Source organism: Bufo gargarizans, chromosome 3, assembly GCF_014858855.1.
Source record: "Bufo gargarizans isolate SCDJY-AF-19 chromosome 3, ASM1485885v1, whole genome shotgun sequence".
Lineage (NCBI taxonomy): Eukaryota > Metazoa > Chordata > Amphibia > Anura > Bufonidae > Bufo > Bufo gargarizans.
The window spans coordinates 214,862,321-214,887,908 of NC_058082.1; the positions used below are offsets into that span (position 1 = coordinate 214,862,321).

General features: G+C 40.4%; 1 protein-coding gene across 11 annotated transcripts in view; it reads left to right on the forward strand.

Moving 5' to 3' along the window:
• The window catches only part of MAP4K4 (mitogen-activated protein kinase kinase kinase kinase 4), a 154,105-nt gene extending 132,617 nt beyond the window's left edge, over nucleotides 1-21,488 (forward strand). For 6 of the 11 annotated variants that reach the window (XM_044283922.1, XM_044283924.1, XM_044283926.1 and 3 more), the window contains 9 exons: nucleotides 4,788-4,905; nucleotides 5,914-6,084; nucleotides 10,600-10,743; nucleotides 12,091-12,225; nucleotides 13,030-13,130; nucleotides 13,298-13,447; nucleotides 17,892-18,051; nucleotides 18,176-18,315; nucleotides 18,751-21,488. In XM_044283922.1, coding sequence (XP_044139857.1) covers nucleotides 4,788-4,905; nucleotides 5,914-6,084; nucleotides 10,600-10,743; nucleotides 12,091-12,225; nucleotides 13,030-13,130; nucleotides 13,298-13,447; nucleotides 17,892-18,051; nucleotides 18,176-18,315; nucleotides 18,751-18,834 — 1,203 coding nt within the window. In that variant the 3' untranslated portion in view covers nucleotides 18,835-21,488. Of the gene's footprint in view, nucleotides 1-4,787; nucleotides 4,906-5,859; nucleotides 6,085-10,599; nucleotides 10,744-12,090; nucleotides 12,226-13,029; nucleotides 13,131-13,297; nucleotides 13,448-17,891; nucleotides 18,052-18,175; nucleotides 18,316-18,750 lie in introns of all 11 variants that reach the window. The other 5 variants (XM_044283920.1, XM_044283916.1, XM_044283921.1 and 2 more) reach the window with 1 other exon arrangement.
• Nucleotides 21,489-25,588: the final 4,100 nt, after the last annotated feature.

A 25,588-nucleotide genomic window follows, 5' to 3' on the forward strand; every position in this document is an offset into this window, starting at 1 on the left:
GATTGGGAATTGGTGGATAAAACTTAGCAAAGTTAGATTATCATCAAATAAATGACCTTTTCTCCTCAATCAAATTTTTATTTCCATCATTAAATGGAAATCGCAAATAGCCAAATGAGTTACGTTGGCTGCTTCAGACGGTCCCATATACTCAGAATTTCAGACCCCCAGCAATCCTACTTTTTACCTGTCTTACAGGTTATACATAGGAAAAAATCATTTGTCAAGGGACAGCCTCTTTGAATGGCCATTTGGAAAGAGGTTTTCTTAAAGAAGCAAAACCCCATTTTAACAATAGGCAGACCTACAGTAGATCTGACATCACCGCACATATTTTCTTTCTTCAGTCCCACTGTCCCCTTCATTCATGTAAATGTGTGTGATGGTAAGCAGATACATACTCTTCTGTAAGTGTGTTTGTTTTCTGTGGAGCTGGGTTTTTTTTTGTTTGTTTTTTTGGGAAGTGTGCTAATATCTATTAGGGTTTTGGCAATTTTTATTCTTTTGCCCATTTTGCTTCTTGTTAGCTTTCCATTTGCTTTATGCATTTGTACAAAACCTTCTGCCTGTATGTATGAGCTTTACAAATAAAAATAGTTAACCAAGATAATAGGATAGTACTGCTATTGTCATGTGTATTCAAGCCTGTGAATAATTGTATGTCCGGTGGTAGCGTGTTGGGACAGTCAACATGTGATGACTCTTATCTCCACCTCTTTAAGGCTACTTTCACACTGGCATTTTACAGATCAGTTGGATCCATCTCAAATGCGTTTCAGTCAATAAAATGACTAAACGGAGACGATCGGAAGCCATTCTGACTGATCTGTACAAACGGATCCGTCTGTAATGCGGATCAGTTTGTCACGTGCGGTTGTGTTTTTGCACCCTTTTAGCGGATCCGTTTTGTATTGAGTAGCGTTTCAAAGTGTCCCCCCAACTTTATGTATTCAGATCCCCAGGGTTGTCATTACCTTTGACGCATTTTTAAATGCTCCGTTGCTAATCTCTTGGGGGCCGACTGGTTGAAATTCTAAGTCGGTCCGGTTTCAGCTCTGGTCACGGACCACACCTTTCGGACTCTTGTAAACGACTATATGCACTAAAAGATGTATAGTGTTTGTTAGTGGGCCATATGTCCTGAAGCGCCATTGATCGTGCATATGGGAGTACATAGCATCATGATGCTGTCCATGTTGTGCTGCTCAATCTATTAGTGCTATACAATAGCCCCGCGGGCAGCCCGACTTGTACAGCATCATTGTAAACTATAATGCTGTGTACTCCCTTGCACACGATCAATGCCACTACAGGACATATGGCCCACTCATGGACCGTATGTCTCGGAGGACATACAGTCGTGTGCAAGAGGTCTTAACAGCAGTATGTCCCTTGTGCTAATCAGACTAGTTATGTCAGAGCATCATTGGGAAATCATTAATCAAACTGTAAAATTACAATTTAATAATGAATTCATGATGATACTGATGGACCGTGACTCCCACAAGGGCTTATATGAAAGGGCACAAGATTGAACAATGAACAAGCATTTAAGTTCAATAAAGAGCCAAAGGATAGCTCATTATTGATGGTCATGTTCATGGTTCAGCCACCTTTGGCACTAGTGCTGTTTTGAAAAAAAAAATAAAAAAACTACCAAGGGTGTTATAATAAACGCACAGTAGTAAGCCTATGGTAGTTTTAATTATATATATATATATATATATATATATATATATATATAAAATTTAAAAATGTGCAAAATTTTGAGGGGAGGTGGATTGTCACAGGGTAGGTGGTCTGGGGCTGGCAATGGTAGCCCCCCGTCCTGTAGATTATCTGCGATAAAACTACTGGCCACAGGAAAGGATGCAGGGTGAAATTGTGGGGTGGGGAGAATGGAAGGGTCTGAGGAGGAGGAGAGGACGCGAGCATGTGTAGAGGCGGAGGGAGTTTGGACCGAAGGGGGAGAAAAATAGTGGGGAGGAGAAGTAAAATACGAGACAAAAGGGAACACATGCTCAGGGGGTGGAATGCGAAGGTTGGCGGTAATGTCTACTGATGTGGGATGGGGGGGGTGAGAGTCGGGGTTGGGGGCGGTGCATAATTTCCCATGACCCATTCTCTAGCATGATCTTAAACTTGTGCAACTGCTCAGGCGTCATTGAGTCCATCAAATTGATTATACTTAGCCCACAATGGTAGTTAAAGCTGCGTTGAATCACAACTCCGCCCCCTCTCAGCGGCGAATCAAGTCTGCACTAAATACCTTCTGATGTTCGGCAAAACTTTCCAGAGCGTCGGAAACTACCTCTGAAAGGTCCACATAATCATTTCGACTGGTCCTACTGGATCTCTGCCTGCTCACAAGGGCTCTCAAATTTGTCCGGAAACCTAAGAGCCTCTGTTGAGCGGAGGGATCTGGTAGGGGACCCGGTTTGTCCTGAGCCGATGCCTGAGGGACAGGAGGGCTGGCAGTGGCGATCCGTTCCGGTTCCGCCTCAGGAGGTTGTTCAGGCTCCCGAGTGCTGCTGGCACTTCTGTAGGAAAAAACAAAGGAAAGTAAAGAATTGTCCTTTAAATACAGCATCCATGTTCTATGCTATGGCTACCTTATACAATAGGGGGCTGGCCAAAACAGGGAAGCCAAACGCCAGACAGGCCCCTAGACTCAGATTGAGAGAACAGTTATCCCTCTGACTGTAGGGGGCTGGCCAAAACAGGGGAGCTAAACGCTCCGCTGTCTCAGACAGCCCCTTAAAATAAATGCTTTTTACAGTCCTTAAAAAAAATTACCTTCGGGTGCCATTATACGTCGTAGGAACCCCAGGGCCGCCGTATACATGTATGTAGGCCCTGAGGTTGCTCCGGAGCCACTCGGGGCCTTAACTTCCTTGTTATAGACCCTCCTAAAGCGGTCCTGGATAGATCGCCACTGCGTGGTAACCTGTTTGACTGTTGAAAAAAACATAAAAATAATAATTTGCATGATGTAAGGTTAACAACAATATTGCTGTATTTACCATGTTTCTTTTGAGCCGCCGCATTTAGATCCCCCCAGGTCTCAAAAAGATCTGAACATATGTCCCTCCAGAGCCGCTGGGTGCGATGATGATCAGCGTGGTGGCGGTCTGAGTGGTCCCATAAAGTTGGACGCGCCTCCACCAGTTGGACGAGGAGCTCGTTATCAACGTGCAGGACAACGAACTCCTCATCTTCTCTGGTGGAACCCCTGGAACCCTGAAAGAAAAAGAAATGTCAAATGAACTGAAAACAAAATGCTAATTACACATCTGCGACCGCCACGGACACTCCCACGAACTCTGGAGGCAACTGGGGGATCCTGGCTGGTGGCTCTAGGTGCAGGTTGCTGAAACAAAAAATAGTTTAACCATGATGTATTTAAATAACTAAATATATATATACACACACACACACACACACACACCTGGATGACTGCGAGGCCACCACTGGTGAGCCGGCCACAGCTGGATAGTCGGCAGATGATAATGAAAAAGGCTAGAATAAAAGCACATACTGACTAATATCTGTAAAGAATAAATCAAGGCAACTGGACGTACTGTAGATGGATTTATTCTTTACAGATATATACCATGACCTGGATAAATGAGAACCTTCACAGACATACTGATTAATGCAACGAATCAAACAGTATAAACTCCAAGCGTTGACTTTATACTTACCGGTCTCTGAATACGACGGCGCCGTCTGGGTGGGTGTCTCAGATCAACTTGTTAAGGTGAAGACATCTGTACGCGACATAATACCAGACAAAATGCAGATAACATTATAAGAACATGTTTCGAGCACCGTTTACAGAGATATCACCCAGCATATTTTTTTTTTTTATGTACTTTATAGAAGATAAATTGGTGCTTGCCCACCACATAACTTTCTCTTTAATTTTTGGACGAAGCTAATGAAAAAATAAACAAAAAATGTATCCCACCAGTGCCAGCAGCTGCCCCCCACCAGTGCCAGCAGCTGCCCCCACCAGTGCCAGCAGCTCCCCCAGTGCCAGCTGCCCCCCCCCCCCCAGTAATAGATGGATAAATAGAACAGGATAAAGACAGAAAACAGACAAACTTCCAATACTTACCAGTGTTCACCGAGTCGCTCCTCCAAGATGGCCGACGATGCTGGGAGGGAAAGAAAATTACTGGGCATGCGCAGAGACCTGAACGTTTTGAAATGGATACATCTCAAAGCGGAGCCAGTACAAACAGATCGGTCCTCGTTGACTTGAATTGTGTTTCCGGAAGGATCCGTTTGGCTGTGCATCGTCAGGTGGACACCAGAATGCTGCAAGCAGCGTTTTGGTGTCCACATCCAAAGCGGAACAGTGACCGAACGCGGCCAAACTGATGCCTTCTGAGCGGATCCTTATCCATTCAGAATGCATTGGGGCTGAACTGATCCGTTTGGGGCCACTTGTGAGAGCCCTTAAACGGATCTCACAAGCAGACCCAGAAACGCCAGTGTGAAAGTAGCCTCAATTGGCAGAGAAAATCATTTTGACTTTTAAATCCGATTTTTCTGCACATTCATCAGTCTCCAGTCCATTTCTTTTTTTTGCCAGCTTACATTATTTTCTAATACTATGTGATATTTGGACAACACTCCACTTAGTTATACTAGAACACCGCAGCAGGAAGGTAGTTTCCTTTATACTTTTAAATGTTCTGCCTTCTGTTCCCCATCTCACATTTTATGTGTGTTCAGTATTTTTTTTTACTGTTTTGACGCTCTTTTATTTTTCCTTGCAGACCCAGTCCGCTAGTAACACTCTTCAGAAACACAAATCTTCCTCCTCATTTACACCTTTTATCGATCCTCGATTACTCCAGATTTCTCCGTCCAGTGGAACAACCGTTACATCAGTGGGTAGGTACTCTCATGGAAGTAGCACAGGTGATATTAGCACTTCCTGAGTCTTAATTTTACACAATTGAACGATTTAAGTGCATTCAGTTTCTGATTTGACTGTAGTATTTGAACTCAAATTCTTCCTACGGACTTAGTGAAGTCTATAGTAGCCTAGTTTCTTAAGACCACAATTCTCTATAAAATATGTACTTTTGCAATGCTCTCATTTTGTGGGTATATGTTTCTTGTGCTCCGGGCTAACAGCATCCCTGCTTCTAACAACTTTATAATGCACATGAACCTACCAAACCTAGATAGGCGAGAAGTATTCACCTAGCATAGCAAGCCTGCTGAAAACTAACTTATGTCACCTCAGCATAGACTGGCAATGTATTGAAGGAAACTTGTTGCTGTGACTCGTTGCGTGCCCATCATCGAAAGAGCTTTTAAGTTTACATATTCTGTAATCTTTAATTTTCCGACTTCTGGGCGGTCATTGGTCAGTGACCAAATGCTTATTTCATCTGTGGTGTTGTTGACAATGGAATGATAAAACTGAATCTAACCTTCATTTCTACATCCCGTGCATTGGTGGCCACATTTTCAATAAAGGTTTGATACATCACTGCATGCAGAATTTAGTCTCCTTTTTTATTTTTTATGTATTTGTTTTTTTTAACCTGAACATATAGATAGGATTCCAGCATGCTAAATTTGTGGGTCATATCTATCTGTGTCCTACAGCCGTAGTCACAGATTATATACCCACCCCTGTTAACCAACTGTCAGAACTCCCTAATGTAAGCCTTCTGGATTGTCTGTGGTAACAGTGTGAATATACACAGACCTTGTGTTTTCCCCTCACCTTGTAGTGCTGTCTGCCTCTCCACCCTGCTTGCTGTGTGCAGTGTTACAAGAAGTGAAATGATGAGGTTTTTTATCATTGAACATGTGGTTGCTTATATCTTTCAGGTACATACATGCGCACACTGGAAGCTAACCTTAAAAATACTAATTTTATTTTAGTGGGATTTTCCAGTGAAGCGCTGAGGCCAGATGCTATGAGGCAGGATCCCACAAGGAAAGGGTCAGTTGTTAATGTTAATCCCACAAACACAAGGCCACAGAGTGATACACCTGAGATTCGCAAATACAAGAAGAGATTTAATTCTGAAATACTATGCGCTGCACTATGGGGTGAGTTACCATGTTAAAGAAATTTCATTTTAAAAGGTCCTGTAGCTAGGTAGTCAATAATCTGACTCTACAGTTCTCTTTTTTTTAATTTATTTGCTTATACATACAGTACGGAAAGTTTATATAACTTATTTTATGATCCTGCTGAACTTCCTGCGTATCTTAAACAGGATGGCTGTTCATGAATATTCATTAACAGTACTCTGCCTTTGCAGTCATCATAGAACATATATCTAGCAGAATTAGAATACATTATAATGATGATACCGCTAAACATGATGACATGTCACCCAACCAGAAACTAGATTTTTCTCTGTTACACAGGGGCTTGCACCTCTTAATCACTAACGCTGTGGTACCGCAGCGGTTTCGCTGCCGCTGCTAATCACAAGTGATACGTATATTTTGTACTATGGTACTGCGCAATTGCACTCCCTGTCCACCTTCACTATCTGTCAGTGCCCTGAAAACACAAAATACAATAGCTATACAACTCCAGATTGGTAATTACCTGTTTCTGGGTTCTTGTTTGTTCGACTGTATGTTCAGGCTTTTTCTTGCTCTTACATCCACATGAAGGGGATTCGGGAGGCTAGACCCTATTACTTTCACTGAGCTTGCCCCGGCCGGCGGCATAGCTCTAATTCAAAAGTTTGCTCGATCGTGCTCACACGTCTGTCAGCTGCCGAGTTTTTATTTATTTATATGCTAATAAGAGAGTTTGAGCACCAGAGGGCTGGCCAGAGTCCTTGGAGCACTGCTTTTGTAATAGCCCTGTGCTCTGTACGCTCCCCCCTCCCTGCTTTTGTAACGCCCCTCTGCTGCACACAAAGGGATGGGGGGGGGGTAGTATGCAGAGCACAAGGCGTTACAATAGCAGTGCTCCGAGCGCTCAGTCCGACCCCTTGGTGCTTAAACACGCTCATTTGCATTTAGCTAAAAATGCAGATATCTCAGCGGCTGTTCAGCATACAGACAAAAGAAAGCTTTTTAATCAGAATGATCAACCCCACCAGGCAATATGACTGTTTAATAGGGTTGATCATGCTGACAGAGGTTCTTTAACCGCCTCCGGACCGCCTAACGCAGATCTGCGGACCGGAGGCGGCAGCTCTGCGCAGAGTGACGCATATACGCGTCATATCGCGAGAGCCGTGATTTCCTGTGAACACGCGCACACAGGCGCGCGCGTTCACAGGATCGGAAGGTAAGAGACAGGATCTCCAGCCTGCCAGCGGCGATCGTTCGCTGGCAGGCTGGAGATAAGATTTTGTAACGCCTTGTGCTCTGCATACTACAACCCCCCCCCCCCCCCGATCATTGATCACCCCCCTGTAAGGCTCCATTCAGACGTCCGTATGTGTTTTGCGGATCCGATCCATGTATCCGTGGATCCGTAAAAATCATACGGACGTCTGAATGGAGCCTTACAGGGGGGTGATCACCTCATATACACTCCCTGATCACCCCCCTGTCATTGATCACCCCCCTGTAAGGCTCCATTCAGACGTCCGTATGATTTTTACGGATCCACTGATACATGGATCGGATCCGTAAAACACATACGGACGTCTGAATGGAGCCTTACAGGGGGGTGATCAATGACAGGGGGGTGATCACCTCATATACACTCCCTGATCACCCCCTGTCATTGATCACCCCCCTATAAGGCTCCATTCAGACGTCCGTATGTGTTTTGCGGATCCGATCCGTGGATCCGTAAAAATCATACGGACGTCTGAATGGAGCCCTACAGGGGGGTGATCAATGACAGGGGGGTGATCAGGGAGTCTATATGGGTGATCACCCCCCTGTCATTGATCCCCCCCCTGTAAGGCTCCATTCAGACGTCCGTATGTGTTTTGCAGATCCGATCCATGTATCCGTGGATCTGTAAAAATCATACGGACGTCTGAATGGAGCCTTACAGGGGGGTGATCAATGACAGGGAGGTGATCAATAACAGGGGGGGGGGGGTGATCAGGGAGTCTATATAGGTGATCACCCCCCTGTCATTGATCACCCCCCTGTAAGGCTCCATTCAGACATTTTTTTGCCCAAGTTAGCGGAAATTGTTTTTTTTTTTTGTTTTTTTTTCTTACAAAGTCTCATATTCCACTAACTTGTGTCAAAAAATAAAATCTCACATGAACTCACCATACCCCTTACGGAATCCAAATGCGTAAAATTTTAGACATTTATATTCCTGACTTCTTCTCACGCTTTAGGGCCCCTAAAATGCCAGGGCAGTATAAATACCCCACATGTGACTCCATTTCGGTAAGAAGACACCCCAAGGTATTCCGTGAGGGGCATATTGAGTCCATGAAAGATTGAAATTTTTGTCCCAAGTTAGCGGAAAGGGAGACTTTGTGAGAAAATACCCCAAAAAATCAATTTCCGTTTACTTGTGCCCCAAAAAAAAAAATTCTATGAACTCGCCATGCCCCTCATTGAATACCATGGGGTGTCTTCTTTCCAAAATGGGGTCACAAGTGGGGTATTTATACTGCCCTGGCATTTTAGAGGCCCGAAAGCGTGAGAAGAAGTCTGGGATCCAAATGTCTAAAAATGCCCTCCTAAAAGGAATTTGGGCCGTTTTGCGCATCTAGGCTGCAAAAAAGTGTCACATGTGGTATCGCCGTACTCAGGAGAAGTTGGGGAATGTGTTTTGGGGTGTCATTTTACATATACCCATGCTGGGTCAAATGCCAACTTTGTATAAACGTTGTATAAAAAAATGGGAAAAGTTGCCTTTTGCCAAGATATTTCTCTCACCCAGCATGGGTATATACCAGATGTGCGACACTTTTTTGCAGCCTAGGTGGGCAAAGGGGCCCACATTCCAAAGAGCACCTTTAGGATTTCACCGGCCATTTTTTACAGATTTTGATTTCAAACTACTTTGCACACATTAGGGCCCCTAGAATGCCAGGGCAGTATAACTACCCCATAAGTGACCCCATTTTGGAAAGAAGACACCCCAAGGTATTCTGTGAGGGGCATGGCGAGTTCCTAGAATTTTTTATTTTTTGTCACAAGTTTGTAAGAAAAAAAATCATTATTTTTTTGTCACAAGTTAGCAGAAAATTAAAAATTCTAGGAACTCGCCATGCCCATCACGGAATACCTTGGGGTGTCTTCTTTCCAAAATGGGGTCACTTGTGGGGTAGTTATACTGCCCTGGCAATTTAGGGGCCCTAATGTGTGCGAAGTAGTTTGATATCAAAATCTGTAAAAAAAAAAATGGCCGGTGAAATCCTAAAGGTGCTCTTTGGAATCTGGGCCCCTTTGCCCACCTAGGCTGCAAAAAAGTGTCGCACATCTGGTATCGCCGTACTCAGGAGAAGTTGGGCAATGTGTTTTGGGGTGTCATTTTACATATACCCATGCTGGGTGAGAGAAATATCTTGGCAAAAGACAACTTTGTATAAAAAAATTGGAAAAGTTGTCTTTTGCCAAGATATTTCTCTCACCCAGCATGGGTATATGTAAAATGACACCCCAAAACATTCCCCAACTTCTCCTGAGTACGGCGATACCAGATGTGTGACACTTTTTTGCAGCCTAGGTGGGCAAAGGGGCACATATTCCAAAGAGCACCTTTTCGGATTTCACCGGTCATTTTTTACAGATTTTGATTTCAAACTACTTTGCACGCATTTGGGCCCCTAAAATGCCAGGGCAGTATAACTACGCCACAAGTGACCCCATTTTGGAAAGAAGACACCCCAAGGTATTTCGTGATGGGCATAGTGAGTTCATGGAAGTTTTTATTTTTCGTCACAAGTTGGTGGAATATGAGACTTTGTAAGAAAAATAAAATAAAATAAATAAATCATCATTTTCCGCTAACATGTGACAAAAAATAAAAAGTTCTATGAACTCACTTTGCCCATCAGCGAATACCTTAGGGTGTCTACTTTCCGAAATGGGGTCATTTGTGGGGGTTTTCTACTGTCTGGGCATTGTAGAACCTCAGGAAACATGACAGGTGCTCAGAAAGTCAGAGCTGCTTCAAAAAGCGGAAATTCACATTTTTGTACCATAGTTTGTAAACTGAAAGTGAAAAATGAATTTTTTTTGCAAAAAAATCGTTACATTTCGATTAATAACAACAAAAAAAGTAAAAATGTCAGCAGCAATGAAATACCACCAAATGAAAGCTCTATTAGTGAGAAGAAAAGGAGGTAAAATTCATTTAGGTGGTAAGTTGTATGACCGAGCAATAAACGGTGAAAGTAGTGTAGTGCAGAAGTGTAAAAAGTGGCCTGGTCATTAAGGGATTCAGCTAGGGGGGTTGAAGTGGTTAACTTGTAAATATAACTTTTTTGTGACCGTTGTATAAGAAACGGGTGACATTAAAAATAAAACCAATTGTTAGGGGAATTCTTAATTGTTGTAACAATGTAGCTGATATTTCAGTCTCCTGGAAATCTGTTCCCTCACTGTTCCACTCACTCATACAGGCAAAACACTTACAATTTCTAATGGTTCTCTCTTATTTTCTCACAGGTGTAAATTTGTTGGTCGGCACAGAAAGTGGATTAATGCTGTTAGACAGAAGTGGTCAGGGAAAAGTCTACCCTCTCATCAACAGAAGGCGATTTCAGCAAATGGATGTCCTTGAGGGTTTAAATGTGCTGGTTACAATATCAGGTAAAGTTGCATCTATAAACCCTTTATAACAGTCATCCTTATGTATAGACACATTTAGTCAGTCCTGGTAGCATACATATTTGTAAAGAGGGTAGTGGGTTTGTTTGGTTCTATTTATAATTTGCTATACAGATGCAGCAGGCTGTATTATGAGCTGCATGTTGTACTACAGTGTTAACAAACGAGCATTCATACAAGCTTACCTGGCACGAAAAAACATTTAGCAAATTCTGCATCTTTACATCAAATATGGTTAAAATTCCTTTGAGATCAAGATTTGTAACCCTTGTTACATGTACCCCAGAGGTGTGCAGGTCATGCCTCTAAGGGGTGTTTCACATGAGTGAGTCCATTGCAGGAATCGCGCTCCGTGTGCCAGCGTGATCCTCTGGCTCCGTGTGCCAGCATGATCCTGTTGTGGACTTGCAGGAGTGCATGGCATTATCGTGATTTATAATGCTATGTGCCTCTGCTTGACCTTGCTGATACAGAATCATAGTGACATAAAGCTGTCAGTATGATTCTGTATCAGTAAGGTTAAGTAGAGGCACATAGCATTATAAATCAGTATAATGTCTTGCACCCCTGCAAGTCCAGAATGGAGGATCACGCTCACACGCTGAGCGTGATTCCTGCAATGGACTCGCTTGTGTGAAACAGCCTTAAAGAGTATTTGTAGTGGCCTCATGCTGTGCAGCACAATGTATGATCATAACAGTATGTTAATTTACTCAATATGTGATCTGAAAATAGGCTCCAAGCGCGAGTCTACAGAACGTGAGTTTCCAAACTTGAGAGCGACATAAAATGCAGAATTAAGAGTTATCCAGAAATTAATATTGATGACCTATCCTCAGGATAGGTCATCAAGATCAGATTGGCGGGGGTCAGACACCCAGGACCCACACAATGATCAGCTGTTCAAAGAAGCCGAGAACTCCATGAGCTCTGAGGCCTCTTCCAAGGCCATGTGACTTCACCTTAGATGGGTCACGTGGCCTATTGACTTGAATAGGGCTGAGCTGCAAAACCAAGCACAGTGGCTTTTTGATGTACGGTGCTGTCCTTGTAAGCTGTCTGGAGCCTGCATCGTTCACCAGAGCTTCTAGAAACAGCTGATCAGCAGTGATGCTGGGACTGAGACCCCTGCTGATGTGGTATTGATGACCTATCCTGTGGATAGGTCATCAGTATTATTTCTCAAATAACCCCTTTAATGAATGGAGCTATGGCAATACCCCATGATCAAGCATTCACAAAAATAAGTTCTAATGTCTAGATTGATTTTACAGTAATGGCTTCATTAGCATGAGCAGCCATAGCACATTGTGCATTTGTTCTTTACAGGAAAGAAGAACAAGTTAAGAGTGTATTACTTGTCTTGGCTGAGAAACAAAATTCTCCGCAATGACCCAGAGGTTGAGAAGAAACAGGGGTGGACAACTGTTGGTGATTTGGAAGGTTGTGTGCACTATAAAGTTGGTAGGTATATAGACCTGTAGTCATTTCTATTTCAGTTTATATCATACATGAACATTTAGAATTAATTCCATAGGTTGAAAAAAAGACACTGGTCAATCAAGTTCAACCTTTCTCAAGGTTCCGAAAGACCTTTTCTCTGATAGAGCTCCATAACATAAACGAACAGTAATGAATCTATTCCTTGCCTGACCGATAGAGAGCATGACACATACTAAATAATATTCCTTAAAAATTTCCTACATTTTTGCTGCAACTCCTTCACATAACTACTTGAGCTGCTGCTTCTAACCTAGATCCAACAGCAGACTGGTCCTGGCTTTGTCATCTCTTTGCTCCCATAACGAGGCTTGGAGATATTTAAAATGTTTCTGTACCTTTGGTGGTACTAGTACTGCCTTTGGTTTTAGCAGATATTTTCACAGTGGAGATTAGTGTAATGTAGAGCGCATGTATGTGTATTCATACACACTAGCCATAAAAATGCTATATGTATTTTTGATATTTTGGGGGTCATTTATCAAATGGTGTAAAGTAGAACTAGCTTAGTTGCCCATAGCAACTAGATTCCTCCTTTCATTTTCCAAAGGAGCTGTCCAAAATGAAAGGTGAAATCTGGTTGCTATGAGCAACTAAGCCAGTTCTACTTTCCACCAGTTTGATAAATGACTCTCTTTATTTTTTACTGGCCTGCACAGAAATAGTAGAGGAGTAAATATATTGAGTACTCTTTTCAGAAAAATGTAATAATACTTGTGATGGCCATCTTGTTTCTAGTTTAATGTTTTTTTTTTCATTTTACTTTAGTAAAATACGAGCGCATCAAGTTTTTGGTAATTGCTTTAAAAAGTTCAGTGGAAGTTTATGCCTGGGCACCAAAGCCATATCACAAATTCATGGCCTTTAAGGTACGTTGGCTCTAATTTTCTCAAATGTATGTTCTGCATTTTTTTCAGTGGTTATCAGACCTTTTACATTTTATGTGTAAAAGAAAAACATACAATAAAACTGGTTTAAATGTACAAATGTGATGTAAAGTTTTTTTGTTTTTTTTTCTTCCATTCTTTACTTGCAGTCATTTGGAGACTTGGTACATAGGCCACTGTTAGTGGACCTGACTGTTGAAGAAGGACAACGGCTAAAGGTGATTTATGGTTCCTGTGCAGGCTTTCATGCTGTTGATGTGGACTCAGGAGCAGTCTATGACATTTATCTACCAACACATGTAAGTATTGTGGATATTAGTACATTTTTGGCTCTGGGAGACTTCCCACCAGATGCATTTATGGCATATCCATAGAACAGTTTAGTTGATGGGAATTCCGTATATAGCTAAACTTCCATCTATTCGGAATGTATTACATATCTTGTAAACATGCCATAGATGTATAATCTGATCAGGCAGGTGCAGGAGCACACATTAACCCTCACACTGCCACAGTCAGCGCTGACCACGGCACGTGCAGGGTGGCCATCGGGTCCCTGCGCTGCTGTGACGGGGACCCGATGGCAGGAAAGGCAGCCCAGTGCCTTCCTAAGGCTGGGTTCACACCTAAGCGTTTTACACCGCGTTCCTACGCGCTGTAAAACGCTCAACAAGGGGAAACCAATGCTTCCCTATCGGCATGGTTCTCACCTGAGCGTTTTACAGCGCGTACGATCGCACTGTAAAATGCCCGACGCCCCAAGTAGTACATGAGCTTCTTTGGGGCATCTTGTCGCGCGTTCCCGTACATAGACTTTCGGGAACGCACGACAATGGGCGTTCGCTTGTCTCTGTATGCGCGATTGCAAACACTGGTACAATCGTGCATACAGAGCGCTCCTTTCAGAACGCTCAGGTGTGAACCCAGCGTAAGGCATCGTGGCTGCATTCCGTGACAGCCTGTGAGATCCAGCTTCCCCTGGACCTCACAGGAAGCACGCTGTAAGTGTATTACAGTGTGTAATACACTTACAACCAATGCATTACAATACAGAAGTATTGTGATGCATTGTAAAGGGGATCAGACCCCCAAAAGTTAAAGCCCCAAAGTGGGACAATAAATTAAGTGGAAAAAGAAGTTTAAAAAAAATTGTTTTGCAAAAAAATAAAAAAGCGTCCTTTTCCCAAAATAAACTAAAACGAAATTGTGAAAAATAGGGAAAAAAAGAAAAGTAGACATATTAAGTATCGCCCCATCTGTATCTACTGGCTCTATAAAAATATCACATGACCTAACCCCTCAGGTAAACGCAGTAAAATAAAAATAAAAACTGCTAAAAAAATAAAAAACATTTTTTGTCACCTTTCATCACTAAAAGTGCAACACCAAGCGATTAAAAAGTCGCAAAAATAGTACCAATCTAACCGTCACCTATTCCTGCAAAAAAAGAGCTACTGCCTAAGACAATCCTCCAATATTGATGTGCAACAATTAATATAATGTGGGCGACAAAATACCTGACAACACCAAACAATCAAACACACACATATAGTATAAATTCATAATTTATTAAAGCAGTTTAATACAAAAAGACAATAACAGACATGATTAATAATTAGAAGCAATACCTGAGATACCATGACAAAGGCATCCACCCCCAGGTTAAAGTTCACCCGGTCACATATGAACAGTAACACATATGGGTATAAATCATAATACAGTTACTCCAAAGATCAATAATAACTAGCACTCACATATATAACCCTAGTCCTGCCCATGGCATTGCAAAATGTATTAGAGATGCAACCTAAAGTATAAAAGGTGAAAACACCTAAGATAATCGCCCAAAAAAAAAAAAAAACTTGTGTAAAACTTTAATTAAAAAAGTATACATATTAGGTATTGCGATGTCCGTAAGGACCTGCTCTATAAAAGTATCACATGACCTAACCCCTCAGGTAAACATCGTAAAAAAAAAGACATTTTTTATCATTTTACATCCCAAAAAGTGTAATGGCAAGTGATCAAAAAGTCATATGCACTCCAAAATAGTGCCAATCAAACCATCATCTCATCCCGCAAAAATGATACCCTACCTAAGACAATCACCCAAAAAATAAAATAAATATGGTTCTCAGAATATGGAGACACTAAAACATGATTTTTTATTTTTATTTTTTGTTTCATAAATGCTGTTATTGTGTAAAACTTAAATAAATAATATAAGTATACATATTGGGTATCGACGCGTCCATAAGAACCTGCTCTATAAAAATATCACATGAACTAACCCCTCAAGTGAACACAAACACAGTAAAAATAAATTAAAAAAACGGTGTAAAAAGCCATTTTTGTGTCGCCTTACACAAAAAGTGTAATACCAAGCGATCAAAAAGTCATATGCACCCTAAAATAGTACCAATCAAACCATTATCTCATACTGAAAAAAATTAGCCCCTACATAAGGCAGTCGCCCAGAAAATTTTAAAATCTATGGCTTTCAGAATATAGAGACACTAAAAAATCATTTTTTTTTTTTTCTTCAAAAATGCTTTATTATGTAAAACTGAAACAAACAACCGCAAATCTTGATTTTTGGTATTGTCGTGTCCGTAACAACGGGCTCTATAAAAATACTACATGATCTAACCTGTTAGATGAACATTGTAAATAACAAGAAATAAAAACGTTGCCAAAATAGCTATTTTTTTTTTGTTACCTTGCCTCACAAAAAGTGTAATATAGAGCAACCAAAAATCATATGTACCCTAAAATAGTACCAACAAAATTGCCACCTTATCCCGTAGTTTCCAAAATGTTGTTTTTTTTTTTTGTTTTTTTTGTTTTTTTTTTGGAGTTTCTACTCTTCAAATGTGACATGGCAACTTAAAATTATCCGTGTAATCTGCTTTCCAAAAACCATATGGCATTCCTTTCCTTCTGCACACTTGTGTGCGCCCGTACAGCAGTTTACGACCATATATGGGGTGTTTCTGTAAACTACAGAATCAGGGAAAAAACTATTGAGTTTTGTTTGGCTGTTAACACTTGCTTTGTCACTGGAGTTACTGGAAAAAATTTTCTTTAAAATGTAAAATCTCCCAAAAAAAGTGAAATTCTAAAATTGCATCTACATTTTACTTTATTTCTTGTGGAACACCTAAAGGGTAAACAACGTTTGTAAAATCAGTTTTGAATACCTTGAGGGGTTTAATTTCTAAAATGGAGCCAGTTATGGGTGGTTTCGATTATGTAAGCCTCACAAAGTGATTTCAGACCTGAACTGGTCCTTTTAAAAAGTGGGTTTTGGAAATTTTCTGAAAAATTTCAAGATTTACTTCTAAACTTCCAAGCTTTCTAACATCCCAAAAAAAAGAAAATCTAATTTGCAAAATGATCCAAACATGAAGTAGACATATGGAAAATGTAAAGTAATAACTATTTTAGGAGGCATCACTATCTGTTTTAAAAGCCGAGAAATTGACATTTTGAAAATTTAAATTTTTGGTACATTTTGTATTTTTTTTATAAATAAAAATGAAATATTTTTACTCAAATTTACCACTGTCATGAAGTACAATATGTGACGAGAAAACATTCTCAGAATGGCCTGGATAAGTAAAAGCTTTTTAACGTAAAATTTGCTAAAAAAAAATGGCCTGGTCCTTAAGGTGAAAAATGTCAGGGTCCTGAAGGGGTTAAAGGGACTCAGCCAGCAGCATCTTATGACAGCAGGAGGTGAATACATTTTATATGATTTTGTTTGAAGGCATTAACTACAACTTGTATTCTGTATAGTTTTAGTTATTTTAAATCTCTGATTACTCTACTCTAGGCTTGAAGAGAATATGTCAACAGGATCAACCCTATTAAACTAGTCATGCCTAGTAGGGTAATCCTGTTGAGTAAAAAGATGGTGGAGGAGATTTATCAAACTGGTGTAAAGCAGAACTGGCTTAGTTGTCCTTAGCAACCAATCAGATTCAACCTTTCATTTTTCACAGCTCGTTTGGAAAATGAAAGGTGGACTCTGGTTGGTTGCTATGGTCAACTAAGCCAGTTCTGTTTTACACCAGTTTGATAAATCTACCCCACTATTTTTATGTTTGTATGTGATGTCATACAGAGTAATCAGCATTCATTATTATTAGGTTATTGATTCTTGTCTGGCCCTGTAATCTCATATCTGCGTTGTTGCTCCCAGTATCGGCGCATGCGCAGAGTATATGGTTCAGCTTCCTAAGCAGCTCTGATGCATACCGCTCATACACCAATGACATATAGGTATCAGTGAGACGAGAGGGGAATATAGTTGCATCATGATCCTCCCCAGAGCTCTGGATGATTCATCTGCAAAGCGGTCATCTCCAGTTCTGGGTGCATGATGAGCATCTGCACTGCTTAGAAAGCCATAGCAGTTGCTCTGTGCATGCACTGATGCGAGGAGCATTGGTGCACGTGCGAGATTACAGGCCAGGCAATATACATCAGTGTCCAATGCTCTCCACTTCTTGGTTTTGGCTTGAGACAAAAGTGGCTAACCCCGCGCTGCAAGCGGGAGTTTGATTCCCTATAAGGGCAATATTTATGTGGCAGTTAATGCCCACTCAACCAATCACTGGCCTTGATTGGCTAAGTGGGCATTTCCATTCACTTCCTGCTGTGTGCCCTTACTGTGATTTAATTGCTAGAAAGACTGAATAGAAAGTTCAATAATGTTGCTTTACTGTGCTCTTTTTATAGATCCAGAGCAGTATCCAGCCACATGCAATTATTATTCTCCCAAATACAGATGGCATGGAGTTGTTGGTTTGTTATGAAGATGAAGGAGTTTATGTTAATACTTACGGCAGGATCACCAAAGATGTGGTTCTACAATGGGGAGAAATGCCGACCTCTGTTGGTATGTTTTACATGGAGTTTGTTATGCGTACATTTACCCCCCCTTAAAGACTTGAGAAATATTTTCTTTCACATTTATTTACAGTACAATAAAACTCCTGAATATATTTTTATTTATTTTTTAGCATACATTCGATCTAATCAGATAATGGGATGGGGCGAAAAAGCCATTGAAATTCGATCTGTTGAGACTGGTCACCTTGATGGAGTTTTTATGCACAAAAGGGCACAAAGACTAAAGTTCTTGTGTGAACGAAATGATAAGGTAAGTGTTTACTGGGCAGTGAGTGGTATTGTGACATAAAATGTGTCAACAAAACATACAGTATATTAATATTTTCAGATATTAAAGAAATAATGGTAAGTTTATAAATGTAGTCCTCCAACTGGATCTTTAAATATAAAGAAGTTGGTTAAAGAGATAATTACATAGTAAAAATTTTTGTTGTGCCAGAGAATTACAGTTGTTGAGATCCCCACCAACATCTAAAACATGTCAGAAAATGGTATTGTGGGGATATTGTAGTTGTAATGAAATATACAATGACCACTAGGAGGCAGTATTAAGTGCAAGACTGGTTGCTAGCCTAAATATTACTGCAAATTAGATGTTATTTAAAACAGTTATATAGTGAAATACACAAATCATGCTAACCTTGTAATAAACCTTACTAATCCCGATTCTCCACTCTTTGCACAGGTTTTCTTTGCTTCTGTGAGGTCCGGTGGAAGCAGTCAAGTATATTTCATGACCCTGGGCAGGAGTTCTCTTTTGAGCTGGTAACAAGTGGAACTGCTGACCTCTCCCCTACAGTCTTCGTAATCTCCGTAACTTGAAATCATTTGCAACTGGAGTACAACCACATTCGTTTAGTGGAATTTATGTTTCTAACATGGGGAGAAGATTACAGAAGCTTGATGCAGCTTGCAAGGCAGCTGGGGCTGTAATTCCTTTGTTGGGTGCTACAAACATCTGAGGGTTGTACTAACTTAGACACTTCCTCTTACTTAAAATAAGTTGTGGGTAAGACGTGAAAGAATACACACTAAAAGCACCCCTTCACCATGGAAAAATGGAATTGAACACAGTCCAAGAGAACTTATCAAGCCTTTCTGACAATGCACAGCCAGGCTTACTAATATTTCACTTATTTAATTTAGTGTTTTTTCTGTTTGTTTTCTTATGTTGATTATGACAAAGGAAAGTTCCTATAATAAACTGTATTTATAAAATGTGAAAGGCAGCAGCTAACATTTGTTGTTTTTATCTTTTTATTTTTTATTCACACACACACAGTCTTGGGCCAATGTTGTGAATTGTAGAATTTTGCCTTTATACTTTTATTTTATTTTATAAATTCTGCATCCCTACACAATGTGTCTCAGTATTAGCGCTGCCTCACCCATAGCATTTATTGAGTTCCTTCCTAGAAATCCACAGTAAGCGTGCACACAGTAAAGTTGTCCTAAATCTGTACTGTAGAAAGGGAACAAAACAGGGTTGTGGAGTTGGACATTGCAGGCAAATTCCAATCAACTTATTTTTTTTCTCCTACCTCATTCGGAGTGATGCACAAACCCCTTTTGAGCCATGACACCTGCACAATATTTGCAGACATCTTGGCCACTCAAGGGCGTGATGAAGAGATTGACTCATTTTTGCTTAAATATCAGATGAATGTGTAACTCTAATACCAAATTTATGCCAGCCTGATCTCATTAGTTCATCTACCCTGGCAGAAGTTGGCATTAATAGCGGCACAAAATAGCAATGCGATGGTGACAGAACACTTAAAGGGTTCGTTGGCTTTCACTTTTTATGTGTACTATTTTCACACAAACCCGTAGGGCTTTCTTTTTTGGGGAAAACCAGATGTAGCATCAAGGAAGATGGGTTTTAGGCTAGTTCTCTAAATTCTAAAGTGTAGGTCACTAAGGGGGGGTTATGGGATGGTTGGCTTAATCATGAATGGGGAGGTGTATTTTTTTTTTTGTTTTGAAGAATGCAATGCACTAAAACAATTCTAAGAATGTAGTTAATACTTAACAGACATGCCATACCTGTGTTTAGATGTACGATTCCCGGTTCTGACTTTTTAATAAGAATATAAAATAGTCAGCTTTATTTTATGAGAGTTTTGACATTTGTAATAAATGTCAGGACAGGGAATGACCTGCTTAATGACTTCCATATTCTTTACTTGAGGTTCCCGGAGTGTACAGTTGTGGTTCATGTAGCAATGCACAGTGTCATTCAACCCTTTTTTGACGGACTTTCTTTTTGGTGTGGAGTACATTGTTGACGGCTGCCTTATGCTGTTCATTTGTGAACAGTTTCTCTTTTTAATATAGAAATAGACTACTCTTCCTTTGTTTCTGCCATTGTATTAAAGCATTGTTTTGATTTGCCTTTGATTTCCATACAGTGATGGGATGAAGTGGACTATGGTAGTGCTGGTTTACTAGTGAGAAAGGGAACAGACGGTAAGAGTTAATAGGTTTAAAATAAAAACTGGCCAATTGACCTGTTCCACCAGTCCTCCAAATGTGCGCACTTCTCTGCAGTCACCCCTCGCATATACACATTCATTCAAGTGGTATGAAAGCCTTATTTTTAATGGCAGAAATAGAATATTGGAATTTTTTTTTAAATTTCTTTTAGAAGCACTGAAAAGTAATGTTCATGTGTACATTTTGTTGTAAAGGGCAGTATACATATTAAAGAGCAGAGTTTGTAAGCTTTCTAAAAATTGGCCTCCACAGCAGATTCCATTCCTTACGTCTGTTTTCAGTGAGCCCAATACAATCTAAATAATCATTTGAAAAAATGTTGGGTTTTTGTTGGTGGTTTTTGTTAAACCTACTGAAGTGGAGATTAACTGGAGAAGTTGAAGCTTTGGAAATGTCCATTATTACAGCAAGTATTGGTTGATTTGCATAAGTCTACTTGCTCTTTTAGCCAAATAATTCCAGAAACTCATCCAGTTTAAAACCAGTATTAACAGCAAAAACCACTATACGTCAGGAAGCAGAATGCATATGCTCTTTAATTTAGTTATGTCATAAGAAATTACTGAAACTGTATGACTGCAGTGTTGCTTATTTTTTTTGTTTTATGCACATGTGACATTGGAGAAAATGTTTACATTTTTGTTAAACTAATGTGCATCACATATTTATGGTTTTTTAAGTGAGTTTTTGCATAATTTTAGTAATAAACATTTTGTGACCTATAACCTCATTTTTTCATTAATAGTGCGAAAAGGCAACAGTGACAAACTGCATAAAATTACTAATTGTGTAACTGCAAAGCAGACTTGTGTCAAGTAAACATTCTCAGACATTTTGCAGTGATATCTAACTTATGTCTACTGTGTTTCATGGAAGTTCCTATTTTCCCAATTTTTTCCCCCTAAATAAAGTAAAATTGACACCTAAGTATATGTGGACTGCATTCATTTCATAGATTGCAGTGGTAGAGCAGTACAAAAGTAACAGCCTGTTCATTTAAAGGGGTAATGCTAGATTTGTGTTCATTATTTGCTTGTGTCCCCCTCTCCTGATGATGATTCGCTATTTCAGCAATGTGTTAAGGTGGTATTACACTGCCTGATTTATGGGCAGTGCGAGCGCCAATGGATGGTAAAACATTCATTGGCGCTCGTTTGCAGCAGCCTGATTACACAGGTGATGCACACCGAATGCAGTAGGAACAATTTGATCCTCTTTCATTTTGTTTTATGCATTATCGGCAGCACATCTCCCTGTGTAATCCTGATGAAAGATGTACAGCTGCCGGTGAACAAGAGTTTTTGTTCATCTGCTTCTCGATTATATGAGCCAAATATTGGGAGCAAGTGTTCATATAAATGCTTGTTCCTAATAATTTGCTCATAATCATGCAGTCTAATAGGCTTTTAGGGACAGCAATGTACTTTAACTGCAATGTGTAGGGTGTGTTATGAGCATCTATAGTGCTTGATTTCCACCCTCATGAACACTCCAAGTATAGATTATTTTAATAAGCATCAATAAAAGCTAGTTTGAGATGACTTGTTGGTGGTCATTTCTTTGAGATTGCTGGATGTCCAACCTCTAACAACCAGAATGGGGGACCATGACCCTCGTTCCTCTCTTCTGCAATACCATGGCTAGGAGGGCTGCATTTAAAGTCTGAGGCACTAGTGCAGTGATGGCTAACCTCCGGCACTTCAGCTGTGGTGAAACTACTCATCCCAGCATGCGCCATCCATTTCTATGGAGTTCTGAGAACAGCCAAGCAAGTGTGCATTTTGGGAGTTGTAGTTTGACCACAGCTGGAGTGCCAGAGGTTGGCCATCACAGCACTAGTGGAAACAGCCAAGCCCTATTTTGGCTCCTCTCTAATTCCTTACACAGGAGTTGCGGAAATGGTGTAGATTTCTGATACACGGTTTGCGTAGCTCCCCATTCATTGATATGTAAGTTAAGGAAACGGGTGGAGTGTAGCCTGCTTTGTGACTTCTGTAACAGCGCTCACCACTGTCCAGCTCTTACTACCATTATTCCAGTCTCAGCCATGAAAGGCTCAGATGGGACTAAACCCTTTAAAGGGGCTGTCTCACTTCAGCAAATAGCATTTATGTAAAGGAAGTTACTGCAAGGCTCTTACTAATGTATTGTTGTTATTCATATTGCCTTTGCTGGCTGGATTCATTTTTCCATCACATTATACACTGCTCGTTTCCATGGTTATGACCACCCTGCAATCCATCAGTGGCGGTCGTGCTTTCACACAATAGGAAAAAGCACCAGCCTATGTGCACTACCACAGTCCCGGCTACCAGAGAGGCCGGCGATTTTTCCTATAGTGTGCAAACACGACCACCAACTGATGGATTGGAGGTGGTCATAACCATGGAAATGAGCAGTGTATAATGTGATAGAAAAATGAATCCAGACAGCAAAGGAAGCAATATGGATAATAAAACATTAGAAAGTGGTTTGTATTAACTTCTTACTACATAATAAATGCTATTTGCTGAAGTGAAACAGCCCCTTTAACTTCAATGGAATCCAGAATACTGTAACCAGAATAAGTCACCAGCCTGTTATAAATAAGCTGATATCTTATTGCTTATTATAGATGACAAAAGAATCACAGGCATTCAATGCTTGATACTTATTATTCAGCTTCCATATGTTTTATCACAATCAGTTGAATATCTTCTTTTGAGTCGGCTTCCTGTTGGGAAATAAAGTTCATCTATAGCTTTACAACAGAAGCCAAAAACTGTCTTGATATCTGGAGTCATGTATTGTTCCTGCTTGTTTAGAGTGAAAATAAACTACCCCAATTCACACCACTGCTATCATAATGATTCCATGGAGGTATGTAAATAATATCTGTTGTCTAAGGACTCTTTTACAGTTGCCAAGTATCAGGCCAATTATCTGGAATTATTTCTACTAGAAATTATAAATGAATTTCTAGCAGTCTGCAGTAAGGGTACAGAGGGGTGGTAACAAGTTGGGGGGTGTACCTGCACAGTCTCACTTTATCCAATCAGTGCTGCCATTTTCAGACTGTGTAGGTACACCCCCCCCCCCCAACTGGTTACCACCCCTCTGTACCCTTACTGCAGACTGCTAGCAATTCATTCATAACTTCTAGTAGAAATAATGAAGGAATGGCACAACATAGAGCCATAAGATTAGATGCTTCAGAATTGTTATTAAATGGGAAATGCATGAAGCTATTAAAACAGGCATGTCAGGAGAGGTGACAGGTCCTCCTTAAATATGTACCGGTGTGTCTGTGTCTGCAAAGTTTATTTTCATTCAATGGTTGGTCAACCATCAACCTTCTTTCTAAGGTGTGAAAGATGTTTATGGCATATCTACCTCTCTGACCTGCATTTATCAGACGTTTATGTCTGTTAGATATGGGGTTAAAATAGGAATACCCCTTGAAGAGGCATCCATCGGTCCCATAGAGATTAAATGGAGCTGCAGAGTGCATGCTTGATCTGCCGCTCCATCAGATAAGGGGGAACAAGGCCCCCGTTTTTGATGATGGCCCCTGCGGTCATAACTCCAGCGATTTGGTCATCCCTGTGGATAACCGCTTTAACCCCTTAAGGACACAGCCCTATTTCCCCTTAAGGACCAGGCCATTTTTTGCAAATCTGACCAGTGTCACTTTAAGTGCTGATAACTTTAAAACGCTTTTACTTACCCAGGCCGTTCTGAGAAAAATTGAGATGACTTTACATTTCCCATATGTCTACTTCATGTTTGTAGCATTTTGGAATGATATTTAAATTTTTGGGGATGTTACAAGGCTTAGAAGTTTAGAAGCAAATTTTGAAATTTTTCAGAAATCTTCAAAATCCCACTTTTTATGGACCAGTTCAGGTTTGAAGTCATATTGTGAGGCTTAGATAATAGAAACCTCCCAAAAATGACCCCATGGTCTCAAGGTATTCAAAACTGTTTTTTCAAACTTTATTAACCCTTTAGGTCTTCCACAAGAGTTAATGGCAGATTGAGAAACAATTTCGAAACTTCTATTTTTTTTGAAAATTTTCCAATATAATCAATTTTTTCCTGGAAAAAAAACAAGGGTTAATTGCCAAACAAAACTCTAAATGGGTTGCCCTGATTCTGTAGTTTGCAGAAACACCCCATATGTGGTTGTAAACTACTGTTTGGCCAAATGGGAGCACATAGAAAGAGGGGAACACCATATGGGTTTTGTAAGGCAGATTTTGCAGGACTGGTTTTGTTTATACCATGTCCCATTTGAAGCCCCCTGTTGCACCCCTAGAATATAAATTTCACAAAAGTGACTCCATCTAAGAAATTACACCCCTCAAGGTATTCAAAACTGGGTTTACAAACTTTGTTAACCCTTTAGGTGTTCCACAAGAGTTAATGGCAGATGGAGAAACAATTTTGGAATTTGGAAAAAATGGGTTAACAGCCAAACAAAACTCAATATGGGTTGCCCTGATTCTGTAGTTTGCAAAAACACCCCATATATGGTCGTAAACTACTATTTGGCTAAACGGCAGGACATAGAAGAAGGGGAATGCCATATGGTTTTTGGAAGGCAGATTTTGCTGGACTGGTTTATTTACACCATGTACCCTTTCAAGCCCCCAGATGCACCCCTAAAGTAGAAACTCCATAAAAGTGTCCCCATCTAGGAAACTACGGGATAAGGTGGTTGTTGTTTTGGGACTATTTTAGGGTAAATATGATTTTTGGTTGCTCTATATTACACTTTTTTGAGGCAAGGTAACAAAAAATGTAAATTCTAAAATTGTTTCTACATTCGCTATTTAGTTTTGTGGAACACCTAAAGGGTTAACAAAGTTTGTAAAGTAACTTTTGAATACCTTGAGGGGTGTAGTTTCTTATATGGGGTCACTTTTTTGGAGTTTCTAGTTTAGGATACATCAGGGGGGGGCTTCTAATGGGGCATGGTGTCAAAAAAAAAAACTCCATCAAAATCTGCCTTCCAGAAACCATATGGAGTTCCCTTCGTTCTATGC